Source organism: Saccostrea echinata, unplaced genomic scaffold (assembly GCF_033153115.1).
Source record: "Saccostrea echinata isolate AGI-Se365-2 ecotype Australia unplaced genomic scaffold, CSIRO_AGI_Sech_v1 ptg000029l, whole genome shotgun sequence".
In the NCBI taxonomy this organism is placed as follows: domain Eukaryota; kingdom Metazoa; phylum Mollusca; class Bivalvia; order Ostreida; family Ostreidae; genus Saccostrea; species Saccostrea echinata.
This window is the reverse complement of record NW_026889778.1, coordinates 9,301,498-9,325,797: the sequence shown is the minus strand read 5'-3', so window position 1 is coordinate 9,325,797 and position 24,300 is coordinate 9,301,498. Positions and strand designations below refer to the sequence as shown.

Sequence of the window (24,300 nt, the reverse complement as noted above, 5' to 3'; positions counted from 1 at the left end):
CCGAAATCCAGAAAAAATGGAACCTAAACCAAACCGAACAACTTGAACTGTAGTTTCAGTTATTTTGGGTAACTGTGACAGTCCTAATATGAAACCAGTCACTGTTAAAATGTACTGGACTGATTACACGTCCAGATGTTTTTTTTTTTCTTTTTTTTTTTTACAAAAAAAAAAAAAAAAAAAAAGTTAAGTATTCCAGGTAAATATTAAAGTGTCATTACAGTTAAACCATGCTTAGAGCAAATGCATCAAGCAAATCCATGTCAGTGAAAACTGTCTAAATCTGACACCTGTGTAATCCATTTCACTGTGAACTCTGACCTTTCTTACATTTTCCATGTTCTTTACACTGTGTGATTTTACTCCTCAAACAGGAAAGACAGTTGTACTTTTCAATTATGTGAGATATTTAACAGGCAAGCAATGAAATAAATGATTTTGTAAAATTCATCCTATCTTAACTTGACTCGTTACAGTGATAATATCGAGTGACTGTGTTACCTCAGTATGTCTGTTATCTCACTGATACTAAGTGTCAATACTTGTCTTTAGATAATGTAAACTACTAGTGTCCACCCATGTAGCAATCATTTAGTGGCAAGAAATTTTCCAAAAATGTAAATGATCTGAGTCAATCCCATAAAAATTTATCAACCAGCAGTATTTTCTTTGTATCTCCAGTACAACACAGTGACACACACATATCATTAACTGTACAATCCTCTGTCAGTATAACATTAAGGTGATACAAAAAGATAAAATAACTGTTGATAATGAAGGTAGTGATATCTGTCAGGTTTTTCCCTCCTATTTCCCCACCCCCCTATTGTTATGTGCTTGTTTTCTTCTTTTCTTTCTCAGTTTTGATCACTTCTAGCTGATCTTGAGTAGGCAGATCCACTGAAATTAAATTTTTTTGACAACTTTAACCTTGTTTCTTTTTTTAATGTTACTTAAGTGCAGAGTTGTGGAAAACTGCCGGTCATGCCGGCAAAACCGATAAAAAATGCGTGTGACCGGTAAAAATGCTATCAATGCCGGTCCAAATGACTGGCCCCTTTTTTTGGTTAAAGTTTTTTTGTTTTTCCATTTCTCATCGACGCACTTCCCAGCTTAATAATGGTACCATATATATGATATTGCGTAATACTTTTTCTATACATGATCGAGGCTATAAATGAAAGCGAAACCAGCAAGGTCTCGTGACCTATTAAATTTATAACTGGGGCAAAATTAGGTAGAAACATAAAGAAACAGATAAAGACAAGCTAAATATGAAAAATGTCGACAGAAAGAATTCACATACAAGCGGTAAATCTAGTACTTCCGACTGTCCCGGATTCGTTTTTTCATCAATCGTTTTGAGATCTTTTATCGATGCACAGAATTTCTAAAATTTTCTAGACTCATTTTCTAGGTTAATATAATTCCCAAATTCATAAATGTTTAAAAAAAAATTACGTTTACTATGCTGAATTAACATTGTCACCTGCCCAAAAGCGGTGAAATCTAGTATTGTTATAAATGCAAAAAACGAAAACGGAAGAGGACTTGGAAATGGAGACTGAATGTTATACATGTATTATCAAGTAAATATATGTAATGAAGTAAATAAATGTTATATGCCTTTTTAAAAAATTTTGGGACTTTCTATTTCGGACCAGCAAAAATCGCTTCGGACCGGTTTATTTTGTCTTCTTGCCAGTCCAAATGACTGGCTATCTGAAAAAGTTTTCCACAACTCTGTAAGTGCATTATTTTAAACCACTTTCCTTGTTAGGAATGGTGTAATTCTTCAACATTCTTCATAGCAAATAATCATTAGTAATATAGTGGTCATGGATTCAATGCACTCAATATACTTTTCTTTTATTTGAAAAAGTAACTGCTTGTTTATTATTATTGAAATGGGGTTGTCTTATTTTCGTTTAGTACTTCAGAATTGCTGGTATTACGAGGGAAGTATTTCAACAAAAACTGTTTTCAGTCATTTTGAAATACATTCTTACTACCCATACCTCTATATAAAAGTGTCTTCCAGAATTCCTCTTGTACCTCCATTGTTTTACAAATAGCTTCTACTCCACTGTAAAAGATGAAAAGGAAATAACTAATTGTTTAGAAATTAAATAAATCTACAGCAAAATTCCATTTTAATCTAATATGAATCATTCTTCTATTCTGTATATCATTTTATTTCATTCATTGAAAATTGCTAGTAAAATAAAATAAATATTGCTTAGAAATAATGTATTTCTTTTAATCTTTATCATTCACAGATTTTAAATCCAACCTAAGATACGAGATCTACCAGAATGATTTGAGACTTCTATTTCTGATTCAGAATTTTTATGTTGTGAGAAATCATTTCCTGGTTTCTTATCTTCAAGACGGGAGTTTTTGATAACCATACCTTTTACTGGGCACAGCATTGTGAACATTTGGTAAGGGGTCCCCTAGTAATGATGATATACACAGACTCATGGATTGAGAAGTTCCCTCCAAACTGTAACCTCCCTGTTATTATATAGAGTACAAATAATGAGGATATACAAAGACACATGGACTGAGATATTCTGTAAACAATGACCTCCCGGTCAAAATGTAAAGTATAAATAGTAACAAGTATATACAGAGACTCATGGACTGAGAAGTTCCCTCCAAACTATAACCTCCCTGTCAATTTCAATGCAAGTATAATCTATAGCTGTCAGAATTCCACTCTTTACTGAGGTTTGTGAATGGTCTTGTGTATACAAGTGTCCGAGAATAGACAAATAGATACACATCGGAAACAAAAGTACACTTAAATAGATTTTCCATGGCAGGATAATATCAGCTATCTACATGAGAAACAACTTTTTTCGTATATTCTTTATACAAATGTATATACATACATTTGTACCTTCATGAAAGTTATAAACATTTTAGAAAAGACCCCAAATTCCAAAAAAAAACTGTTCATCAAAATGATTTATGCACAGCAATTCACTGCAAGTGAAAATTTCCAGATTACAAATTTCTTTTATGTTTTAAAATTTTATTTGTTTGACATACTTGTATTGTGTACCAGCTTTAATACATGTACATGTGCAAGCAACTCCAACTCATGAATTTGTGGTCTGACTATCACAAAAAAGTTAAAGACTTTAAAATGATGAAAAAGAAACTTCAATCATGTGTCAAGTACAATTTTTTTTTGGTGGTGGCGATTCACAAATAAAAATAATTATAAGGTTTACAGTATCAAAATCATTTATCTATCACCGTTCTTTTCAGTCTGGTACTGATACAACCCCTAAATGTACACAATGACAATCTGTTTACAACCGTCCACTATTTACATATATATTGAAGCAGGAAATCTAGACACATTTGATACCAACCTCTAAAATAAGGGCAACCTTCCCATCAGCCAATCCCATCAACATCCTGGTCATGTGACCAAACACGGCTGGAGACAGTCGGTAACCACCCTAAAAATAGACACAAAAATATTGTAGTCCAAACATCTGCAGTGTTAATGTCCACATATCTATACGTACACTGCAGATTATTTTTTGTACATCCAGCATTCTAAACCTCCTTTGGGGCATTTTCATTGATATTTCCAACTTTTTAACACTACTGAGTGAAATAAGCCAAACTTTTTGATCAGATGCATAAACTTGACCACTTTTCTAGTGTTAACACATGCTCTGATGTGAAATGTATAGCAAATACATGAATAACTGTCCGATAGTTCTGTCTGACATTGTTATAAGCCTATCAATACCTACAGGAAGTCCAACCTACATGACTGTATGTAATACACTTGTCTTTGGTTTGCTATGAAATAAAATCTTGGACATTCAGTCGCAACTCTGATATCTTGACAACCCGGATATCTTGACATTTTCAGATAGTCCCGCCAATGTTGAGATAACGAAGTTTACCTGTACAAGCATCTATTCAATTAGTGATTTATAACAGGTGTGTCTCAAAAGTATGGTTTTCATGATCAGGTTTCCCTACACCAATCCATACTTGTGTACGTTCTATGTTCCATATGTACAAAAGTACAGTTCAGCAGCAAATTATCACTCACCAGAGGGTCCGACTTCTCAGCATCAAAGCCTGCTGCCACTAACACCAAGTCTGGGGCAAACTGAAAGGAGACAGGGCATAGTGATCATATTCAGGATTACTTTTCTTTCAGAGATCAAAAAGTGCCTTATTTGCCCTGTAATCACTGAAAAAAGTGTGTGACCACATACATGAATGTGATATTAAGTTAGATCAGCTATAGACTTACCTCATAAGCTAGGGGCAGCACCAGGTGATGGAAGGCTGCAATGTAATCTGCATCTCCTTTTGATCCCTGATTAAGTGTAAGGACACATCAAAAACATGTATCAGGTACATCTACATTAATGTACATGTACTAAAATATCATCTCCCTAACTTTAAAAGGTAAACCAACTGCATAATAATATTTTATACGAATGATTCTCTTTCTAAACTTTAAGTTAGAGAGTTCTATGAACATCATTCATTAAAGGTACTATGACAGCTCTGTACAGATGCTGTACTTACATCATTCCAGGCTACATTGACTGTATATCCCCGTGCCTGTGGACCCCCTGTCTGTTTGTAGTAACCTTTCCCACCATAGGGGTAAAATGATCCATTGTCAAACCGATGTAGTGAAATAAATAGAACACTGTAATACAATATCATATAACATGATTACGCAACAAGATTACACTGGGCTTTGATACAAATTTTAACTTGAAATGTTTGATTCTAAACATGAAAATCTACCTTTATAACACAAGTACATGTATATATATATATATATATATATATTTATATATATATATATACACAGTAAAACTTGTCTTATTTGGATGTTGTGTACTCCAAAATTTTGCTATTTCGAGGATAACTTAAAGTCCCTTGCAGTAAATTTAGTTGTTCAAAATGTTGTCTATCCAGAAATAGGGAATATTGTTTAATCCAGCCAATTTCTATGGAACCAGTGGTGTCTGGATTAGACAAGTTTTACTGATAAGTTCTAAAAAAGCCTGCCTTAGAAAATCTGCTACCACTTATGTATCATTTTTTAAAAACGACAGAATTTTTTCCGGAAATATTCAGTATGACTGACCCTGGATCATTTTCAAAGAGGCTCTGAATTGCATTTCCGTGATGGATATCCCAGTCTACGATCAGGATCCTGAAATACAGGTGTATTGTCTAGATTGGTAATTCAAACAAAATACAGAGCAAACTGTACAGCATAGACACATTAAAAGATTGACATTGTTTTTACCTTTGTACATTATATTTGTGTTGGGCGTATTTAGCAGCTATTCCTACATTGTTTTGTTCTTTTTACCTTTGTACATTGTATTTTTGTTGGGCGTATTTAGCAGCTATTCCTACATTGTTTTGTTGTTGTTTTTACCTTTGTACATTATATTTGTGTTGGGCGTATTTAGCAGCTATTCCTACATTGTTTTGTTGTTGTTTTTACCTTTGTACATTATATTTGAGTTGGGTGTATTTAGCAGCTATTCCTACATTGTTTTTACCTTTGTACACTGTATTTTTGTTGGGCATATTTAGCAGCTATTCCTACATTGTTTTGTTGTTGTTTTTATCTTTGTACATTATATTTGTGTTGGGCGTATTTAGCAGCTATTCCTACATTGTTTTGTTGTTGTTTTTATCTTTGTACACTATATTTGTGTTGGGCGTATTCAGCAGCTATTCCTACACTGTTTTGTTGTTGTTTTTACCTTTGTACATTATATTTGTGTTGGGCGTATTTAGCAGCTATTCCTACATTGTTTTGTTGTTCTTTTTACCTTTGTACATTGTGTTTTTGTTGGGCGTATTTAGCAGCTATTCCTACATTGTTTTGTTGTTGTTTTTACCTTTGAACATTGTATTTTTGTTGGGCGTATTTAGCAGCTATCCCTATATTATTGAACAGGCAGAAGCCCATCATGGTATTCCTCTCCGCATGGTGACCAGGAGGCCTAGGGGAAAAATCAAGAAGTGCATTATAAACAGACAATACATCATTTCTGATAATATTTTACATCTCAATGTATCTTTATCATGCAATATAGTCAGTATGATTTATTCTGAGAACAATCAATTAAAATTAAGTCGTATCAGACTTTTTTCTATTTAATCTAAAAAGTCAGCTCTTTAAGAATAGAAAGATAGATACTCATAATAAAACATAGAGCTTTAATAAGTGTTTTAATTTCATATTTTTAAATAGTCACTGTCTCTCACCTTACTACAGCAACACCACTCTGACACTGTAAATATATAAAACATTTAAACGAAATTACACACACACACATACTGTATACATGTAGGTACAATTCATTTCCTGCTTTTCAAGCCTTAAAGATTATTTGTTGATACACGTATTACAGACATACATGTATATGAACAAAGAATTCAGTTTGAAGCTTGCATTAAATATTAGTGACTCAACTTTAATAGGAAGCTTTGAAATGGATGTCATTGAGCAATAAATTATCAATCTATTAGTTCAAATTCTTTGAGCATGAAAAAAGCAATATTTCCAAGGTTTCAACTGATTGGACAATATGGAGTTTATTACATATAAAGAATGCATCTTAGGCCTTACCTGATTGGACAATATGGAGTCTATCACAAATAAGGAAGTATCTAAGGTCTTACCTGATTGGACAATATGGAATCTATCAAAATAAGGAATTATCTAAGGTCTTACCTGATTGGACAATATTGAGTCTATCACAGATAAGGAACAGCCCACTGCCCAGGCTGCTGAGGTAAAACTTTCCTGTAAAACAATGACATAGTTGAGTCACACTTTATTTTAACTGTAAAGTCCTAAATATTGCAATTATTGGCAAAGACCTCCATAAAATACTTACCTGACACAGAAAAATTGACTTGAAGCTTTCTTGGTATACTTTTAATGCCTCTTCTCCCATTGTCATGGTTTTCTTGAATCGACGAACATGATCCTCTCTACAAATATAAACATTACAGTAAGAAATATACTAACAGTATAAGGCCACTATCTTTGGAACACAGAACCAAGAATTATTTCTCATTAACTTTTCTAAATATTGATGCAACCTTTTAATCCCATCGTCATTTTAGTATCCTATTTCAGTATACCTACTCAGTGCTCAAACAGATTTATTATTGTTACATGCTGCAAACCTTTCTGATTTTGCTTCTGATTGACATGTCCAAATAGATTTAATACATCAAAAGATGTAGTACAGTCTTGTGTATATCTGTAAATTGTTATTACAGGCTTTGATAGAGTGACATATTTACCCATGTCCTAGACACACTTCTTCATCGGAAGCTTTTCGACCCTGCAATGGAGAACAAACTTCACAACTTCATCTGGAATATTTTTTGACTTGGTGTCATTTTTGATTAAATACAGTCAAACCTCATTATCTCGAACTCGATGGGACTGAGAAAAAACTTCAAGATATCTGAGGATTCGAGATATCGAGGTAAATACTTAAAGAATATGTAGTTGGGACTTCAAAATCTCTCCGACATATCCATGGTATTCGAGATATTCAAGCAAATCAATTTATGGTAGTTACCAGATTGCCTTTTAGTCTCACCTATCAGCTTTGCAAGAATAATAAAGGGAATAGTCAAGAAAATAACCACACGTACAACACCTAACACATTGATTTATGTAGTAACTGACTTGCTAAATCTTGAGGTTATCAATACCCACCTGTATATGGTAGCACCTGTCCCAGACACCATTTTTTTTCAGGGTTTGTACAATTCTCTCAACTCTTTCTGGGCCCTCCTCAAAACCTCTGGAATAGAAACAGGTATTATTTACATGTAGGTCAGCAAATGAATTGGATGGTTCTTCATTTTATTAGGCATCTCTGAGTGTAGATATACATGTAAGTCCGCACTACAGAATAGCAAGATTTCCCCCTTCTCCTCATACATGAACATAGATGTACATGTATGAGATTACTGGCAGCAACATGTCTGACTAGGTTTATTATAGTCCTTTTACCTTCAACTGAGGAATACTTTAAAGTATGAGTTCCAACTTATACAATACTCAAACTGATCTCTTTGACTCACGAGTACACATTAAGATTTTTGGCAAATATTTTTTTGTTTAAAGTAGTTACATGTACCTACATGTTTAAACATTGTATTTTTATTTTTTTATTCTTAAATTATTTATCTATTCAGTATAAAATTAAGATGATTTTTTTTCCTTGTAAACCTTTGTTGAAATAGAAATGATTAAATAGGCTAAGATTGACTGCCCTTACCCATAGCCCAGGTCTCTGTGATTTAACATGGCATCGTCATACACAATTCCAACCCTGAAACAAAATTCATTACTCAAATCATGTCTTTAATCAACATACCATATGGAAAACTAGCTTGTGGGATTGAATGTATGTAAACTAAGCAAGAAATAGTCTGGATATAACACATATATATGAAGCAAATGTATAAATAAATATTTTTGAAGTTTTATCCACAAAATTAGAGTAATTAAATTATCACCATGTCCAATGCCATCCAATGAAAAAAATAAGAAATAAATAAAACAGAATGTCCATCAAAAATGAGAACAGACTTATTAGCTGCTGGTACAAAGGTAGTACACACTGCTTTTAATAACAAACCTCAAATACAGGGTGGACGAATTCATGGTGATTAACTAGATATGAAACACTGATGGCAGCCTATGGTCAAGGTTAAAGTTTTTTTAATGTTGCCCTAGCATGAGCTGTTCAAGTTATGGCCAAGTTAAAGCTTTCCAAAAGTAGATCAAACTCCAAGTCATGAAGTCAAAAATGTTGGTACCCAAAGAAAGGTCTTGTCACCAAGAATATACACGTGGAATATGAAAGTTCTGGCACCAACTGTTTAGAAGTTATGAGGAAGGTTAAAATTTTTCAAAAGTAGATCAAACTTAAAGGTCAAGGGCATAAGGTAAAAAATGTTGGTACCCAAAGAAAGGTCTTGTCACCAGGAATGCACATGTGAAATGTAAAAGACCTAGCAGCAACCATTCAAAAGATATGGGCAAGGTTAAAGATTTTGTGGACAAACAGCCAGCCCAAAAACTATATGCCCTTGAATCTTCGATTAAAGGGGCATAAAAAATGGCTCTAAATATTTGCAATCATCTAACTACAGTTGTACTCTAAAGTCAACACCAGTCTACCACAGCACAAAGTCCTACTTTACTTGTGTCTAGTCGTCCTGTGTATAGTGCGCGCCAAAAGTTCATCCACTTGTGCATCTATGATGTGGGCACTTTCCATAACCCCTGGATTCCAGCACTCCTGATGAAGAGAATACGACTCCGGCATATTGTGTGTATAGAAGTTTACTCCGTCCCTGTTAAAGAGTACCACATTGAAATCAACTTGAGTAATTCATTTCCAATTAAATCATTTAAACACAGGTATATTGGTTTCTTTATTAGTGACCACTTACTTTGGGGGCCAGTCCAGCACCGCTGTATTTGAGGTATGTGATACAGATGCTAAATCTCCTTGTAACTGTAGACATTTCCAATATGGCCTCAACACCTTGATTACATTTAAAATAGATGATACTGCACTGAAAAATAAGAAGTTACACCTTTTATCAAATGGATAAGTACATGTAAATATGAATTACCTACATTCTATTTTAAATATTCTGTAAGAAAGAGTAGAGAATAATATGTAACATGGAAAAGTGACATTTAATATGAAAGTTTCCAACTATAGCTACAAGTATGTACTGTCAAATCACAGTATCTCGAACTCAACGAGACCAATTAAATTTTGAAATATCAGAGGATTCAAGATGAGGTAAAATACATAAAGAAAAAGTGATTGGGACTGCCACTTCACATTGACACATGCCATGTATTTGAGATCAGTGCTTGAAATAATAAAGTTCAACTGTGGTAAGGCCATCCTTAAAAACTGTTTGTCTGGAACTGCCGCCTGGGAGGTTTCAGACACAGGAGGGAGGGAGGGAAATTATTTTTTTTTCAAAATTAAATTAAAAATTGATGATAAAAATCTCAATAAGGAATGAACACATTCTTTTCTGCCTTTCTGTAAAGGGTATCTCCCATCGATCAGGAACCCAGTTTTGCTTAGATCCTACACTTATTAAGTGAGTGGGTGGCACATGTGGTAACAGACCAAGAATTGATTGAATAAAAAAAAAATCTTCATATTTTTGGCCAATAAATTTTTTCCAGGAGGGGTCATTTCAATGAGTGTGGGAGGCAATTCCAAACAAACAATAATTTAATTTTGGCCTGAGAAAAAAATGCTGCTAAAACTGTATTAATAAAACTATGGCACCACCTCTTACAAAACTATATAAGTCTACTCTAGGACACGGTCACCTAACAGCACCTTCAGTGATAAGATTATAAGTGAGGAAGTAGTCTTCCTTACCTATTATTTGGCCTTGTAATGGAATCTACTCTAGGACACGGGTCACCTAACAGCACCTTCAGGGACAAGGCTACACCCTCAGCCAAGGTCTTTATGCAGTATCCTCCCTACATTAGTTAGTACATACCGATAATTTATTAATCACAAAATAAAAATAAACACCATATCATCCTTTACACAGAAAAGTATTGCAAAACAGAAAAAAACTTGATGTTAAATTCTTGATAACAGTGTCTGTTTAACAGGTATACATACAGACATATTCAGAATGATTGATTTGATTGATTTACATGTGCGTTCAGTAAAACATGCTTTAAGCAACATGTCAGGGACAGAAATTTTGATTTCTTATAAATGTAATTTGTTACATCCATGAAGTTCATAGGAACCTTTTTAACACTACAAGGAAAGAAAATCTCTTTGCTACATGTATTTATATAATCTTGAATTCATTATAAGCATGTAAACAACAACAAAAAAAGACTTCTACAATATGTTTACCTCCAGAACCAGACAGAGTCTGCCCTCAGCCAGAGGAGACAGAAGACTGACATACTGAGCAAAACAACTGGGTGTCACCTCCATCTCTCCCTGTAAAACACAGCCAGAGAAACATCTTCATTTAAATACATGTACATTAAAACTATATGATATTCATATAAATCACTATTTTTTTTACCTTGTGATCATTCACCTACTTGTATGAACATACTTCATTTGGACTTTTCCTTCCATACCTTAATGCAGTGTTTTTTTCAAATACATGTCTAATTTGCAGAATTGAAACAAGAAGTATACTGCTTTTTTACATTGTACATGTTTATCTTTAGCTAGTTAACATGATGGAAGTACATAAAATATATTTACTGCATCAAAACTACCTAAAACAAATTATTCTTTATTTGAAGGACCGACACAGACTTTTCATACAGGTTTATCACTCTTTGCAGTTTCACATCTAACAACCCAGCTTTCATCTTTTTCCTACTGAATTCTTACCTCTGGACAGCCTAGAGCTGCATCATAACCAGCAGATACCAGCACCAGCTGAGGGTTGAACTAAAATAAAGCAAATATTTGTACTTAAGACAAGAGGCCCAGGGGCCACATCGCTCACCTGAGCACTATGGCTAGGAAAAAGCAGAAATCAGTTCAGTCTTGAAAGGTTGAAAAGTTTAAATATAAAAGTGGTTCGGGGGGGGGGGGGGGGGGGGGGGGGCATGAATTGAACAAATTTGAATCTAAATTATCTGAGGATGCTTCCATTTAAATATGACCAATCATGGCTTTGCTGTTCTTGAGTAGAAGATTTTTAAAGATTTAACCTATGTATTCCTATGTAAAACTTTGATCACCCATTGTGGCCCCACCCGAACCCCAGGGGTCATGAGTTGAACAAACTTGAATGTACACTATCTAAAAATGCTTCCATATAAATATGACCAATCATGGCTTTGCTGTTCTTAAGAAATAGTTTGTTTTAAAGATTTTTACTTTGTGTTCCTCTTTAAAACTTTGATCGCCCATTGTGGCCCCACCCGACCCCCGGGGATCATGATTTCAACAAACTTGAATCTACACTACCTGAGGATGCTTCCATGTAAATATGACCAATCAAGGCTTTGCTGTTCTTGAGTAGAAGATTTTTAAAGATTTTTCCTATATATTCCTATGTAAAACTTTGATCTCCCATTGTGGCCCCACCTGACCCCCGGGGGTCATGATTTGAACAAACTTGAATCTACACTACCTGAGGATGCTTCCATGTAAATATGACCAATCAAGGCTTTGCTGTTCTTGAGTAGAAGATTTTTAAAGATTTTTCCTATATATTTCTATGTAAAACTTTGATCCTCTATTGTGGCCCTGCCCTACCCCCGTGGGTCATGATTTGAACAAATTTGAATCTACTCTACCTGAGGATGCTACCATATAAATATGACCAATCATGGCTTTGCTGTTCTTGAGAAGAAGATTTTTAAAGATTTTTCCTATATATTCCTATGTAAAACTTTGATCGCCCATTGTGGCCCCACCCGGCTCAGGTGAGCTAACAAAAAGTGGAGGACTTAAAATTGTTTAAGATGACCTTATAAAAATATTATCATGAATTGGGTATAAATTACATGTATGACCAAAATGAACTGAAATACTGATTATACAGTCTATTTATTACATATTTTGTTGATTTTTCTTGCAAATCAATCTAAAAATTGAACAAACCAGCAAGTTTGCATGTTATTCATTATATCAATCAGGATTCAGTTTTTTATTTACAATTCAAAAATAATCTTTCTTTCACTCATCAAGAGTACTGTATTCAGTACAATCCTTTTTATTAATCTACAATTTTACATTGTAGTATATAAATTCCACACAAACCTCATAGGCAATAGGCAGCAGTATGTTGAAAAAGATTGCTAGATAAACACTGTTGTCACAGCCAATCTGAAAATGTCAAAATCAACCATATCAGTCTTCACTTGAACATTCATATTTATCAATGAACACATATTTATCAATGTTCCACAAAAATTTTTATACAAAGATTAATCCCACAGATGTATTAAGATGTAAGATGTATTAAGATGTGGAATGAATTAAGAGGCATGTTGTTGTTGAGGATGACCTACATACCACTTTACAAACTTGATCTTGAGACTGACCTACATACCACATTTAGGTTGATCCACATGCCACAATGATGTATGTACCACATTAAGTTTGATCAACATATAACACTGAATAAGGTTGATCTACATACTACACTGAGGTTGATCTACACTGAGGTTGAACTACATACCACATTAAGGGGAACGTTGATGTTATAGCCCTTGCCAGGACCTTCACCAATATGGTCGTAATCTGATTCTCTAAGATACGGCCATTCCTCCCCATCTAAATACTTGTGAATTGAAAAGTACAACACTCTGAAACAGAAAGGCAAAGCTTATTTTACCTTTCAGAATTCTTCTACATGTTCATGTCAATCCAAAAATAAAATGCATAGTTCATCCAACAAAAGCCCACCATTAATTCCTGGATTTGTAAAGACTATAGACTATCATAATTACAGATATAAAACATTGACTATCCCTGCTGGTTTGTTCCCATTTCGCCTTATCTGTGAAATTTGGTATTCCCATTTCGCCTTAGTACACTGTGAGAGGAATTAAGGCGAAATGGAAACTTGTATAAACACCTCATTAAGTCTAAATATTGTTTGTGTAGCAGTATTATTATGAATCTTAAATTAAGGTATTAGTAATTTTGTGAAACTCTTGTGTATGTAGAGTTGACATAAAGATGATAAAGTTTCACTATAAAAGTCTTGTCATATTAAAAGAAATTGTCAGTTAGTGAGAAAATTTGTCATTTGACAATACTGTATGAAGCTATTACAGATTCTGTACACCGTCACGCTTCCCTCACATCTTACCGTGGATCATTGTAGAAGAAATACTGTATTCCCTGACCGTGGTGGACGTCCCAGTCCACAATCAGAACCCTAAAATCAACAATATTTACCATATGAATGATGCTAAAAAAAAATGTAGATATAATACTACAATGTTAAACAGTAAATTTTTCACAAGTCTGCACACTGGTCTGTCCTCTGTCATATAAAATGATTACACATTCAAAACCTTAGTTTTTCCCCAATTTATTTTATAAAAATTGACTTTCCAAATACTTTGAAATAGTTGATTTCTGTATTTGTCATACTCTCTAAATTCCTTTCACTGACTTGTCAGAATTATCCAATTTCATTATCTTTTCTAATTTCTGTTTCTTATTAAGAATTTTCAAGTTTGATAAACTTCTTGTTGGGAGGTCAAAACATGATCAAGAAAATGCTAAAATAGTATTTCTTTTTCATTTAATTTAAACACTAAAAAGACTAAAATGAAGACACAAAAATGTAATAAAATCCAAACCCATTCAAGCTTTTTATCTGGATTTTCATCAGTTCATACAGACAAGCTAAATATATAAAATTTACTAGACCGAACTATTTTTTACTAGTCTCAGCCTTCCAGACATGAGGTACATGTAATTCTAACTATTTTTTACCTAGTCTCAGCCTTCCAGACATGAGGTACATGTAATTCTAACTATTTTTTACTAGTCTCAGCCTTCCAGACATGAGGTACATGTAATTCTAACTATTTTTTACTAGTCTCAGCCTTCCAGACATGAGGTACATGTAATTCTAACTATTTTTTACTAGTCTCAGCCTTCCAGACATGAGGTACATGTAATTCTAACTATTTTTTACTAGTCTCAGCCTTCCAGACAAGAGGTACATGTAATTCTAACTATTTTTTACTAGTCTCAGCCTTCCAGACATGAGGTACATGTAATTCTAACTATTTTTTACTAGTCTCAGCCTTCCAGACATGAGGTACATGTAATTCTAACTATTTTTTACTAGTCTCAGCCTTCCAGACATGAGGTACATGTAATTCTAACTACTTTTTACCTAGTCTCAGCCTTCCAGACATGAGGTACATGTAATTCTAACTATTTTTTACTAGTCTCAGCCTTCCAGACATGAGGTACATGTAATTCTAACTATTTTTTACCTAGTCTCAGCCTTCCAGACATGAGGTACATGTAATTCTAACTATTTTTTACTAGTCTCAGCCTTCCAGACATGAGGTACATGTAATTCTAACTACTTTTTACTAGTCTCAGCCTTCCAGACATGAGGTACATGTAATTCCCAACCCTGTACTACTAAGAAAAAAGATTGCCACAAAATGTACAATTTTTTTTTCAGATAATGACCTTTCTAATCCATGAACATCCAGGGCCCTCTTGGCAGCTATAGCTACATTGTTTAACAGGCAGTATCCATTAAACTCATTGTACATGGCATGATGACCTGGAGGTCTATAAATAAAGAAATGAACAAATTTTACAGAGATTGACACAGCGTCATTTATATAAACATACCATATATACTCGCCTATAAGTCGGTTTTTTGGGAGTAAAACTTTGGTCCAACACTCTTTATCCGACTTATACGCGAGTAATAAAAAGATTGGTATTTTAGCTGGTCAATCCCTCTAATTTAAGCTTTAAAAATACAACCGACTTACAGGCGGACCGACTTATAGGTGAGTATATAAGGTATTTCAAAAAAAAATTGGAATTAAACTTTAAATACTGTAAGTTATTTTAATTCCATGGGCTAATACAGTCAAAGCTCATTATCTCAAACTCGATGGGATCAAGAAAAAACTTTGAGATATCTGAGGATTCCAGATATCCAGGGTAAAATACTAAAAGAATAAGTGGTTGCGACTTCAAAATCACTTGGACATATCCATGGTATTTGAGATATTGGTGTTTGAAATACTGAAATTCAACTGTATTTCACAATTTGTTTAAAGGGTATTGTACCAACTGCCATTATTTTAATTTTATTTTAATTTCACAATAAAAGCCTGTACCTTGTGACAAATACTTTATTGTGTTATCTGATAACCTTCTTCACAATCAGTTTAATTACGCAGAAAAATAATAAATCGTGACTAAATGAAATTAAAACCATCCTGTTTTTTTTTTTCAATCAACGGTACCTACTGTGTACATAGAAGCTGACATTACTTCTTTACAGTATCTTTTTACACATTATAATACCGAAGTATTGATTTTATAGTACTGTCATTAGCAACATACTCAAATATTTTTTTTTAAAAAGAAGATTTTGACACAGTCATGCTTACCTAACTATGGCAAAGCCATTCCGTACCTGAAAAGAAACAGGTTTTTCATTCTTGTTTAAAGTATGCATTTATCAAATAGATAAAATCTTGTATCCATGTAAAGAAAATTGCTTAAACATTACTTTTCAAAAGAATATTTACAATGTTAATTTAAAAAATCTTGTCAATTCCTCAAGTTTAAATTTAGTTACAGAGAGGGTTAGAAAATAATTACCATTAATGTTATATGCAGTTAAGGTGTTCCTACAAAACTTGATCTTTGTGTGTGTGTGTGTGGGGGGGGGGAAGTAGAGGAGGGGGGTGAAGGAGGGAGCCTTACTGCCTACACTGTCTTTTTCAATGCATGGTCTAGGTAAAAGAAGACACAGGTCATACCTTTCCATTCAGAACTTCATCTACAATGTTCAGTGTGGAACCCAGAGCTAGGCGAGAATTCCTTAAAATGTCCTGTCAATTTGAAAACACAGATAATCAATGGAATCACACAAAAGATGCTTCATGACATTAACATTCACTATCCCAAATAAGTTGTTTAGAATTCTCAACTCCTTTTACTCCTTCTTTGATATTATTCATATTTCATCACAGTATATTTTATCATAAAATATGGTCTTTTGATTTCTACTGAACCATTATTTAATAGTGTCTTGTTAAAAAAATAACCTTGGAATAAAGGCAATAACCTTGTGCAGGGGTGTGCAATTACCATCGCCCGACGCCCGGGGCTACCAATTTTAGAGGTCGGGCTATCATAAATCTATACTGCATTAGCCCGTCGGGCTAGTAAATCTAAAACGAAAGTATACATATATTTACATCGACTGAATTGATGTACGAATTAACTTTGTTGTAAAATCATAATCTTTAATTCGTTTTAACCTATATATATATATATTGTGTTGCTATCGCCAGTCGTTTCAGTGACAGTTATAGTCGAAGTACCTGACAATAACAAAGTGCAAACCATTATTTGTTTTATTTATTTCAACTTAAATGGTTTTTTTTTTACCTTTTTGTTATACTTATACATGTATTGTTTTCGATACTTAATGGGCTAGTGACTGACAACCTCGGGCTAGTAACTTTGTTACTGCCACTAGCCCGACGGGCTATTAACTAATTTTTGTAATTGCACACCCCTGCTTGTGGAAATAAAGACAATAATAATACCTTGTAGAAATAAAGGCAATAGTAATACCTTGTGGAATTAAAGACAATAATAATACCTTGTGGAAATAAAGGCAATAGTAATACCTTGTGGAAATAAAGGCAATAATAATACCTTGTGGAAATAAAGGCAATAATAATACCTTGTGGAAATAAAGGCAATAATAATACCTTGTGGAAATAAAGGCAATAATAATACCTTGTGGAAATAAAGACAATAATAAAGACAATAATAATACCTTGTGGAAATAAAGACAATAATAATACCTTGTGGAAATAAAGGCAATAATAAAGACAATAATAATACCTTGTGGAAATAAAGACAATAATAATACCTTGTGGAAATAAAGGCAATAATAATACCTTGTGGAAATAAAGACAATAATAAAGACAATAATAATACCTTGTGGAAATAAAGACAATAATAATACCTTGTGGAAATAAAGGCAATAGTAATACCTTGTGGAAATAAAGGCAATAATAATACCTTGTGGAAATAAAGACAATAGTAATACCTTGTGGAAATAAAGGCAATAGTAATACCTTGTGGAAATAAAGACAATAGTAATACCTTGTGGAAATAATGGCAATAATAAAGACAATAATAATACCTTGTGGAAATAAAGACAATAATAATACCTTGTGGAAATAAAGGCAATAGTAATACCTTGTGGAAATAAAGACAATAATAAAGACAATAATAATACCTTGTGGAAATAAAGACAATAATAATACCTTGTGGAAATAAAGGCAATAATAATACCTTGTGGAAATAAAGACAATAATACCTTGTGGAAATAAAGGCAATAGTAATACCTTGTGGAAATAAAGACAATAATACCTTGTGGAAATAAAGGCAATAGTAATACCTTGTGGAAATAAAGGCAATAATAATACCTTGTGGAAATAAAGGCAATAGTAATACCTTGTGGAAATAAAGGCAATAGTAATACCTTGTGGAAATAAAGGCAATAATAATACCTTGTGGAAATAAAGGCAATAGTAATACCTTGTGGAAATAAAGGCAATAGTAATACCTTGTGGAAATAAAGACAATAGTAATACCTTGTGGAAATAATGGCAATAGTAATACCTTGTGGAAATAAAGGCAATAGTAATACCTTGTGGAAATAAAGGCAATAGTAATACCTTGTGGAAATAAAGGCAATAATAATACCTTGTGGAAATAAAGGCAATAGTAATACCTTGTGGAAATAAAGGCAATAGTAATACCTTGTGGAAATAAAGACAATAGTAATACCTTGTGGAAGTACAGGTAATCATACTTCTGAGATAAGGCCTCCATTTCCTCTTTGGTCATGGATTCAGATTTTTTCAGGATATCCAGATGATCCGGATGATGTAGAGTCAGAATCTCTTCATCTGTTGCTTTTCTCGTCTTAAAAAAAAAATCCAGTTTTAAAATTTTTGATTTACATAAAAAAAAAAATGTGGTGAAAAAACAGTTTTAAATTGAGGTAAAAGCATGCCATGCATAAATCAACATAATGCTAGTCTTAATGGAATTATATAATAGTAAATTAAACTATTTAATGCAAAATAGCTGTCTTTAATCAATTGCAAGTTTTTTTTCCTTAAAATACGGATTACATGTAGGTCATAATGTTCCAATCCGGAATTTGCTGAGGCAAGATAAAACTGGTACCACAAATTTATGTAAAATTTTTTCCTACAACACTGAATAACTCTTAAACTGATTTACTGAAGAGGTCAGATTAAGCATTCATTGTTGTTTATGGAGAATTGTAAAGTAACCTCACTGGAACATGTGGAAGACAAAACTACAATTACTTTGACCCCTCTCTGATTTGACCAACATTCTGATTCACCTGTTTCCCTATTCTACAGCTCAACATTAACACTGCTCAATGATACAGGTTGTACCTACCTCATTATACCAATATCTCACCTGAAGTTTACTAGTACCTGTACCTGTCTATCTAAAGATCTATTACTCTGATGCACCTCTCTAATACTTTTACCTATTTTCACCTGTGAATTACCTGTATTTCAGAACACCTGTCCAGCAGGCTGTTGTGTTTACATTGCTCTATTTTACCGGTGTAACTCTCTAATTTTACCTATTTTCACCTGTGAATTACCTCTATTTCAGAACACCTGTCCAGCAGGCTGTTGTGTTTACATTGCTCTATTTTACCGGTGTAACTCTCTAATTTTACCTATTTTCACCTGTGAATTACCTCTATTTCAGAACACCTGTCCAGCAGGCTGTTGTGTTTACATTGCTCTATTTTACCGGTGTAACTCTCTAATTTTACCTATTTTCACCTGTGAATTACCTGTATTTCAGAACACCTGTCCAGCAGGCTGTTGTGTTTACATTGCTCTATTTTACCGGTGTAACTCTCTAATTTTACCTATTTTCACCTGTGAATTACCTGTATTTCAGAACACCTGTCCAGCAGGCTGTTGTGTTTACATTGCTCTATTTTACCGGTGTAACTCTCTAATTTTACCTATTTTCACCTGTGAATTACCTGTATTTCAGAACACCTGTCCAGCAGGCTGTTGTGTTTACATTGCTCTATTTTACCGGTGTAACTCTCTAATTTTACCTATTTTCACCTGTGAATTACCTGTATTTTAGTACACCTGTCCAGCAGGTTGTTGTGTTTACATTGCTCTATTTTACCTGTGTAACTCTCTAATTTTACCTATTTTCACCTGTGAATTACCTGTATTTTAGTACACCTGTCCAGCAGTCCATAGTATTTACATCTCTCTATTATACCAGTGTACCTCTCGGGTTTCTCTGTGAAGGCTTCATTCCACATGTGGTAATGACTGGACATCAATTCATCATACACAACTCCCGTCCTGCAATAATCAATTATATCTCAAGTAAAGACCTTAGCCATTTCATAAAAGATTTTTTTTGCGGTAATTTATTATAAATAAACGTTAAATAAATGCAAACTGCAAAATGATAATTCAGACAAATGTTACTGTCAATTTTTCTTATTGCACATCCAAGTTGGAGACTATTTTATTTAACTTTGCATCTGATTCCAGGGTTTGACACTAAGGCACGTCCGACCGACCCAGACTAGTAAATGAGTGGTCCGGTCATGTAAAATGTACGTTAACTAGACCGATTGGTCGTGTTCATAAAATAACTGTTTAATCACATTTCAGTCTTCCAAATAAATATTCAAAGAACTTTTTTAAAGAAATTTTGTCTGATTGAAAACACTGTAAAGAAAAAAAATCCCCTTATGACACAATTGCTATTTTTAGCCATAGGCACCTGAAGTGTGCACCGACACCCCCCCCCCCCCCCCCCCATTGATTTTAAAAAATAGAAAGAGTTTATAATTTCTCAAAAGTATTGTATTTCCTTTTCAATCAAACTCATATTTCGTTTCATGCAAGTAGATTGTAGAGATTGGCCCTGAAAATACAGTAACCAGTGGTTACGGCTGTAAATGTAATAGACAAGTCAGGGTAGACACTAGCGTCGTTCAGTATCAATATGGTATAAAAAGTTACTGAAAAAATATGTTCTGTAATTAGTTTATTTATATTTAGGATAAAAATTTTGTTAAAGTTCATTGCTTACAATAGTCCCATGTTGTGATGAACCAGACGTTATTGGCTAAGTCTGTCAAAATCTTGACACGCTCGAGAGACAACTTCAAAATTACATCATTAAAATTGGTGATTATAAAAATTAAATTTGCTTTTTTGGTCAGGGCTAGCGATTTTTGAGTCAGGGCTAGTAAAAATTATGGGAAGTGGCCCGACTGGACTAGTACTCGTAAAAGTTAATGTCAAATCCTGGATTCAAATTTTTAAAAGATGTACCTTTCAATGCACTGTCTAACATCATTTTCTTTAAATTGATTTTTCCTCTAAATAACTTATTGGAAAAAAAACTATTTACAAGTAATAAAGCTTTACTAATGATTTTGACACCCTTTGCCAAAAAAAGCCGGAAAAAAAAATTAACAGTATACTTATTACCTATTATAGGGAGTGACCTCCTCTGACACTGATGCCATAACCTTTTTTTACTGGTTCCCACCACAAACCATTTTACTGGTTTTCTCCACCATTGGTCCAATCTGATAACAGCACCACTGGATCTGACAAAAACACACCCACAGGATCAGTACAGGTTTAGTAAGAACACCAGTAAAGTATAAGATAGGTTAAATCTGATCAGTAAAATTTGAAAATACAAAGAATGAGGGAGGATGAAGGAGGCTTAGATACCATGAGGTTTACAGAGGCCTTAATGCCTAAAAATATGTCTGGTCAATGTGTTGATTTAGAAAGAAAAGTCATTGATAATCTTGTAAGACCAAAAATAAAAAGAATGGGTGTGGATCACTTTGATATTAATACAAAAAAAAGTGTAAAGAGAGGTCAAGGTGGGTTGATAAATTTAAAGTAACATAGATAGAAAGGTTAAGACTTATAAGCACTTTCTTGTCTTTGTAACAAAAAATGATGTTCTAAGAGATATTATTCAAGTAGAGATCATTTGTCTTCATTAGTGAAAGGTTAAAGTTCACTGTGCTCATTTCCCAAAATTTTCAGTCTTGCAGGTCATAAAGAAAATGTGTTGATTGATTGGACTTTCTTTTAAAAGCACAGGATCACCTGGGAGTCTCAAAATTGGAAAGGAAATCCGAAATAAAATCACTGATGAACATAAGTTCATCAGTACAGTGTATTTTCATCATTTTTTTTATGAAACAGTATGACAATGTAGGTACTTAAACCACATCAAAAGAATTTTCATTCACCATGATTTATGGTACTCAAAAACCTTTTTTAATACAATTTAAAAAAAAAAAAGAAGAAATATTTAAAGATTTCATTTGCACCCATCATTTACTGTTATGAGCTGAGGCAACATACACATGCTTGTCATTATACAGATATGTTTACACATTGAGTTTTAATACAACAGTGATTATGTATTATAATGAATTAAGCAACTGTTTGGCATGTTTACAAATGAAAGTAATCAATAAATTCATAATGTACATTAGTCAAATTTCAAATATGTACTGTACAAATAAAAACTTTAATATGTGTAATATTAGTTATCTTTAATAACTGCTCAGCTCCATTCCAAGCATATATAACTGTATACACTTAACACTAAAATGAGATTTCATAAATCATAAATCCACTTAACATCTGTTTTAATAATCTTAAAACTCTTCATATGTAGTCTAATTAGAGAGTTTATTGGACCTAATCCAATGTAATGAGACAGAAAATAACAAACATGCCAAACACAAGATGTAGATTACCAAAAACTGATGGAATAATTAGGAAAACAATTTACCTGTATGAAATACTCGTTAGAAGAAGTTGACAGAGTTAAAAGCATTATACATAGAGCAATCTGTTTTATAGGAACAAATTCCAGAGTTAATTATTCTGACCCAAATACAAATTTAATTGAATAAAACCATTGAAATGTGACACTGACGGAGGATATCCTACAATGATGTACAGGGGTCAGCGATTCCGACAGACACCTCTGGGCCGGGCTAGGACTTTGATTGGTCAACTAGAGAGTTGAACAACACATATTGCTACCCTTCACGGATGATTGTTATTTAAGTCATTCACCCTCAGACCCATCTCGTGTTTACTCATTGGTGAGAAAAAGAGCCAAAAGTCATTTGGATTATACATTTAAGGAAGTGGGATATGCTAAATAATGTGTCATATACTGCTTTTTTTTGATAAACAAAAAATTACAATAATTAGTTTTACAACTCAAGAAAATCACACATATTTTTATTTACCTTTTACTATTTAATCATGTATATAACAAGCTCCATGCCAACTTAGAATAAACAGCATTTGGCAACAACAGCGCTTTCAATAAGCATGATAAGGTAAAAGGCAATTTTACACTGTTTCAATGATCGGAATTCGCAGCTTCAAATTTCATAATTGGCAATATAAACTATTTGAAATAATTCTAAAATAGCTAGCCTCTTAAACATGTTCAAATGAATAAATTCGCCTCTTCATTTCAAATTTTTGAAAGCTGTGTGGCTAAGAAATGATTTGTCAATGAGTGCCTACATGTACGTCTTGTATACTGTCTGATTACCTTATATAGCAAAATTAAGATTTTAGCTTAACCTGTACAAGGTTATGAATAAAACAAGACAACTACGTGCTGTAAATCATTCCAAGCATGACCTTGCAAAACCCATAGGTATATGCCAGTCAAAAATATTCACATTTATATCGACAATGTCAAACCTCATATACTTTTAGTGCATAAACTCTCAAATCTAAGAATGTTCTGATGGTTTTAATAGCCATACTAGCCTTGCCATACTAATACTTACTTACCCCGTGTTATTAAACAAAATCGTTGAAAATGATAAAAACTGGGGAAAAAACACCATAATCAAAAATGTAAAATTTAAAGATTAAGTTTTTCTCCCTTTTTCAGAGAGCATTGTATAATTTATTTATTGTTAAGTGCGCCAGTAAGTAAAGACTAGTCAGCCTTGATTTGCAAGAAGAATGGATTAGAGAGAGAGAGAGATAGGGAGAGAGAGAGTTATGCTTCAGTTGGGGCTATGGTTTTCCTCCAAACAAAACTTTGAAGTTTAACATTTGTGCGCCCCCTTTCAAACACTGATCGCCGGTTATTCTGCTCACAGAATAACAGAACATGCATTTCTTGATTAAAACATCTAAAGCCGGTACAGTATTTACCTTTCGTTGAATTCAGCGCCACTACGTGCATTCCCTTTTCCGGTTGATGGAGGGCAGTATAAACCCCGATCCCGATCTATTCGTGCGCGGATCTAAGATTCTTTTAGCACTCTGAAATTAACATGTTACTGTAACCATCATGTTTGGATGTTTTCATGCGCGGATCTAGA

At 33.5% G+C, this 24,300-nt stretch overlaps 1 protein-coding gene across 3 annotated transcripts; it reads right to left on the bottom strand.

Moving 5' to 3' along the window:
* Positions 1 to 680: 680 nt before the first annotated feature.
* Positions 681 to 24,181, bottom strand: LOC133195576 (histone deacetylase 6-like). Of its 3 annotated transcripts, none has more exons than XM_061331459.1 (30): positions 24,131 to 24,181; positions 21,389 to 21,510; positions 20,101 to 20,242; positions 18,645 to 18,782; positions 16,592 to 16,663; positions 16,217 to 16,242; positions 15,273 to 15,377; positions 13,921 to 13,989; positions 13,285 to 13,411; positions 12,864 to 12,929; positions 11,481 to 11,540; positions 10,983 to 11,072; positions 10,482 to 10,588; positions 9,517 to 9,642; positions 9,265 to 9,417; positions 8,334 to 8,387; positions 7,766 to 7,853; positions 7,342 to 7,382; positions 6,927 to 7,023; positions 6,761 to 6,832; positions 6,292 to 6,317; positions 5,922 to 6,026; positions 5,150 to 5,218; positions 4,576 to 4,702; positions 4,295 to 4,360; positions 4,088 to 4,147; positions 3,387 to 3,476; positions 2,414 to 2,517; positions 2,019 to 2,086; positions 681 to 900 (listed from the first exon to the last, which is right to left on the bottom strand). In XM_061331459.1, exons 2-30 carry the CDS (start codon positions 21,424 to 21,426, stop codon positions 830 to 832), a joined length of 2,457 nt encoding a protein of 818 aa, XP_061187443.1. In that variant the 5' UTR covers positions 21,427 to 21,510; positions 24,131 to 24,181; the 3' UTR covers positions 681 to 829. The 3 variants fall into 3 exon arrangements, with proteins under 3 accessions (XP_061187443.1, XP_061187444.1, XP_061187445.1); XM_061331460.1 differs by having other exon boundaries at positions 24,122 to 24,178; XM_061331461.1 differs by lacking the exons at positions 20,101 to 20,242; positions 21,389 to 21,510; positions 24,131 to 24,181 and adding an exon at positions 20,002 to 20,071.
* Positions 24,182 to 24,300: the final 119 nt, after the last annotated feature.

Excerpts from the sequence above, each read along its gene's own strand:
- LOC133195576 (XM_061331459.1), bottom strand. The coding sequence starts at position 21,426 with ATGGCATCAGTGTCAGAGGAGGTCACTCCCTATAATAG. Across the intron at positions 7,854-8,333 it reads CACAGAGACCTGGGCTATGG|AGGTTTTGAGGAGGGCCCAG; the intron begins GTAAGGGCAGTC and ends TTTCTATTCCAG. Across the intron at positions 4,148-4,294 it reads TGCTGCCCCTAGCTTATGAG|TTTGCCCCAGACTTGGTGTT; the intron begins GTAAGTCTATAG and ends GTCTCCTTTCAG.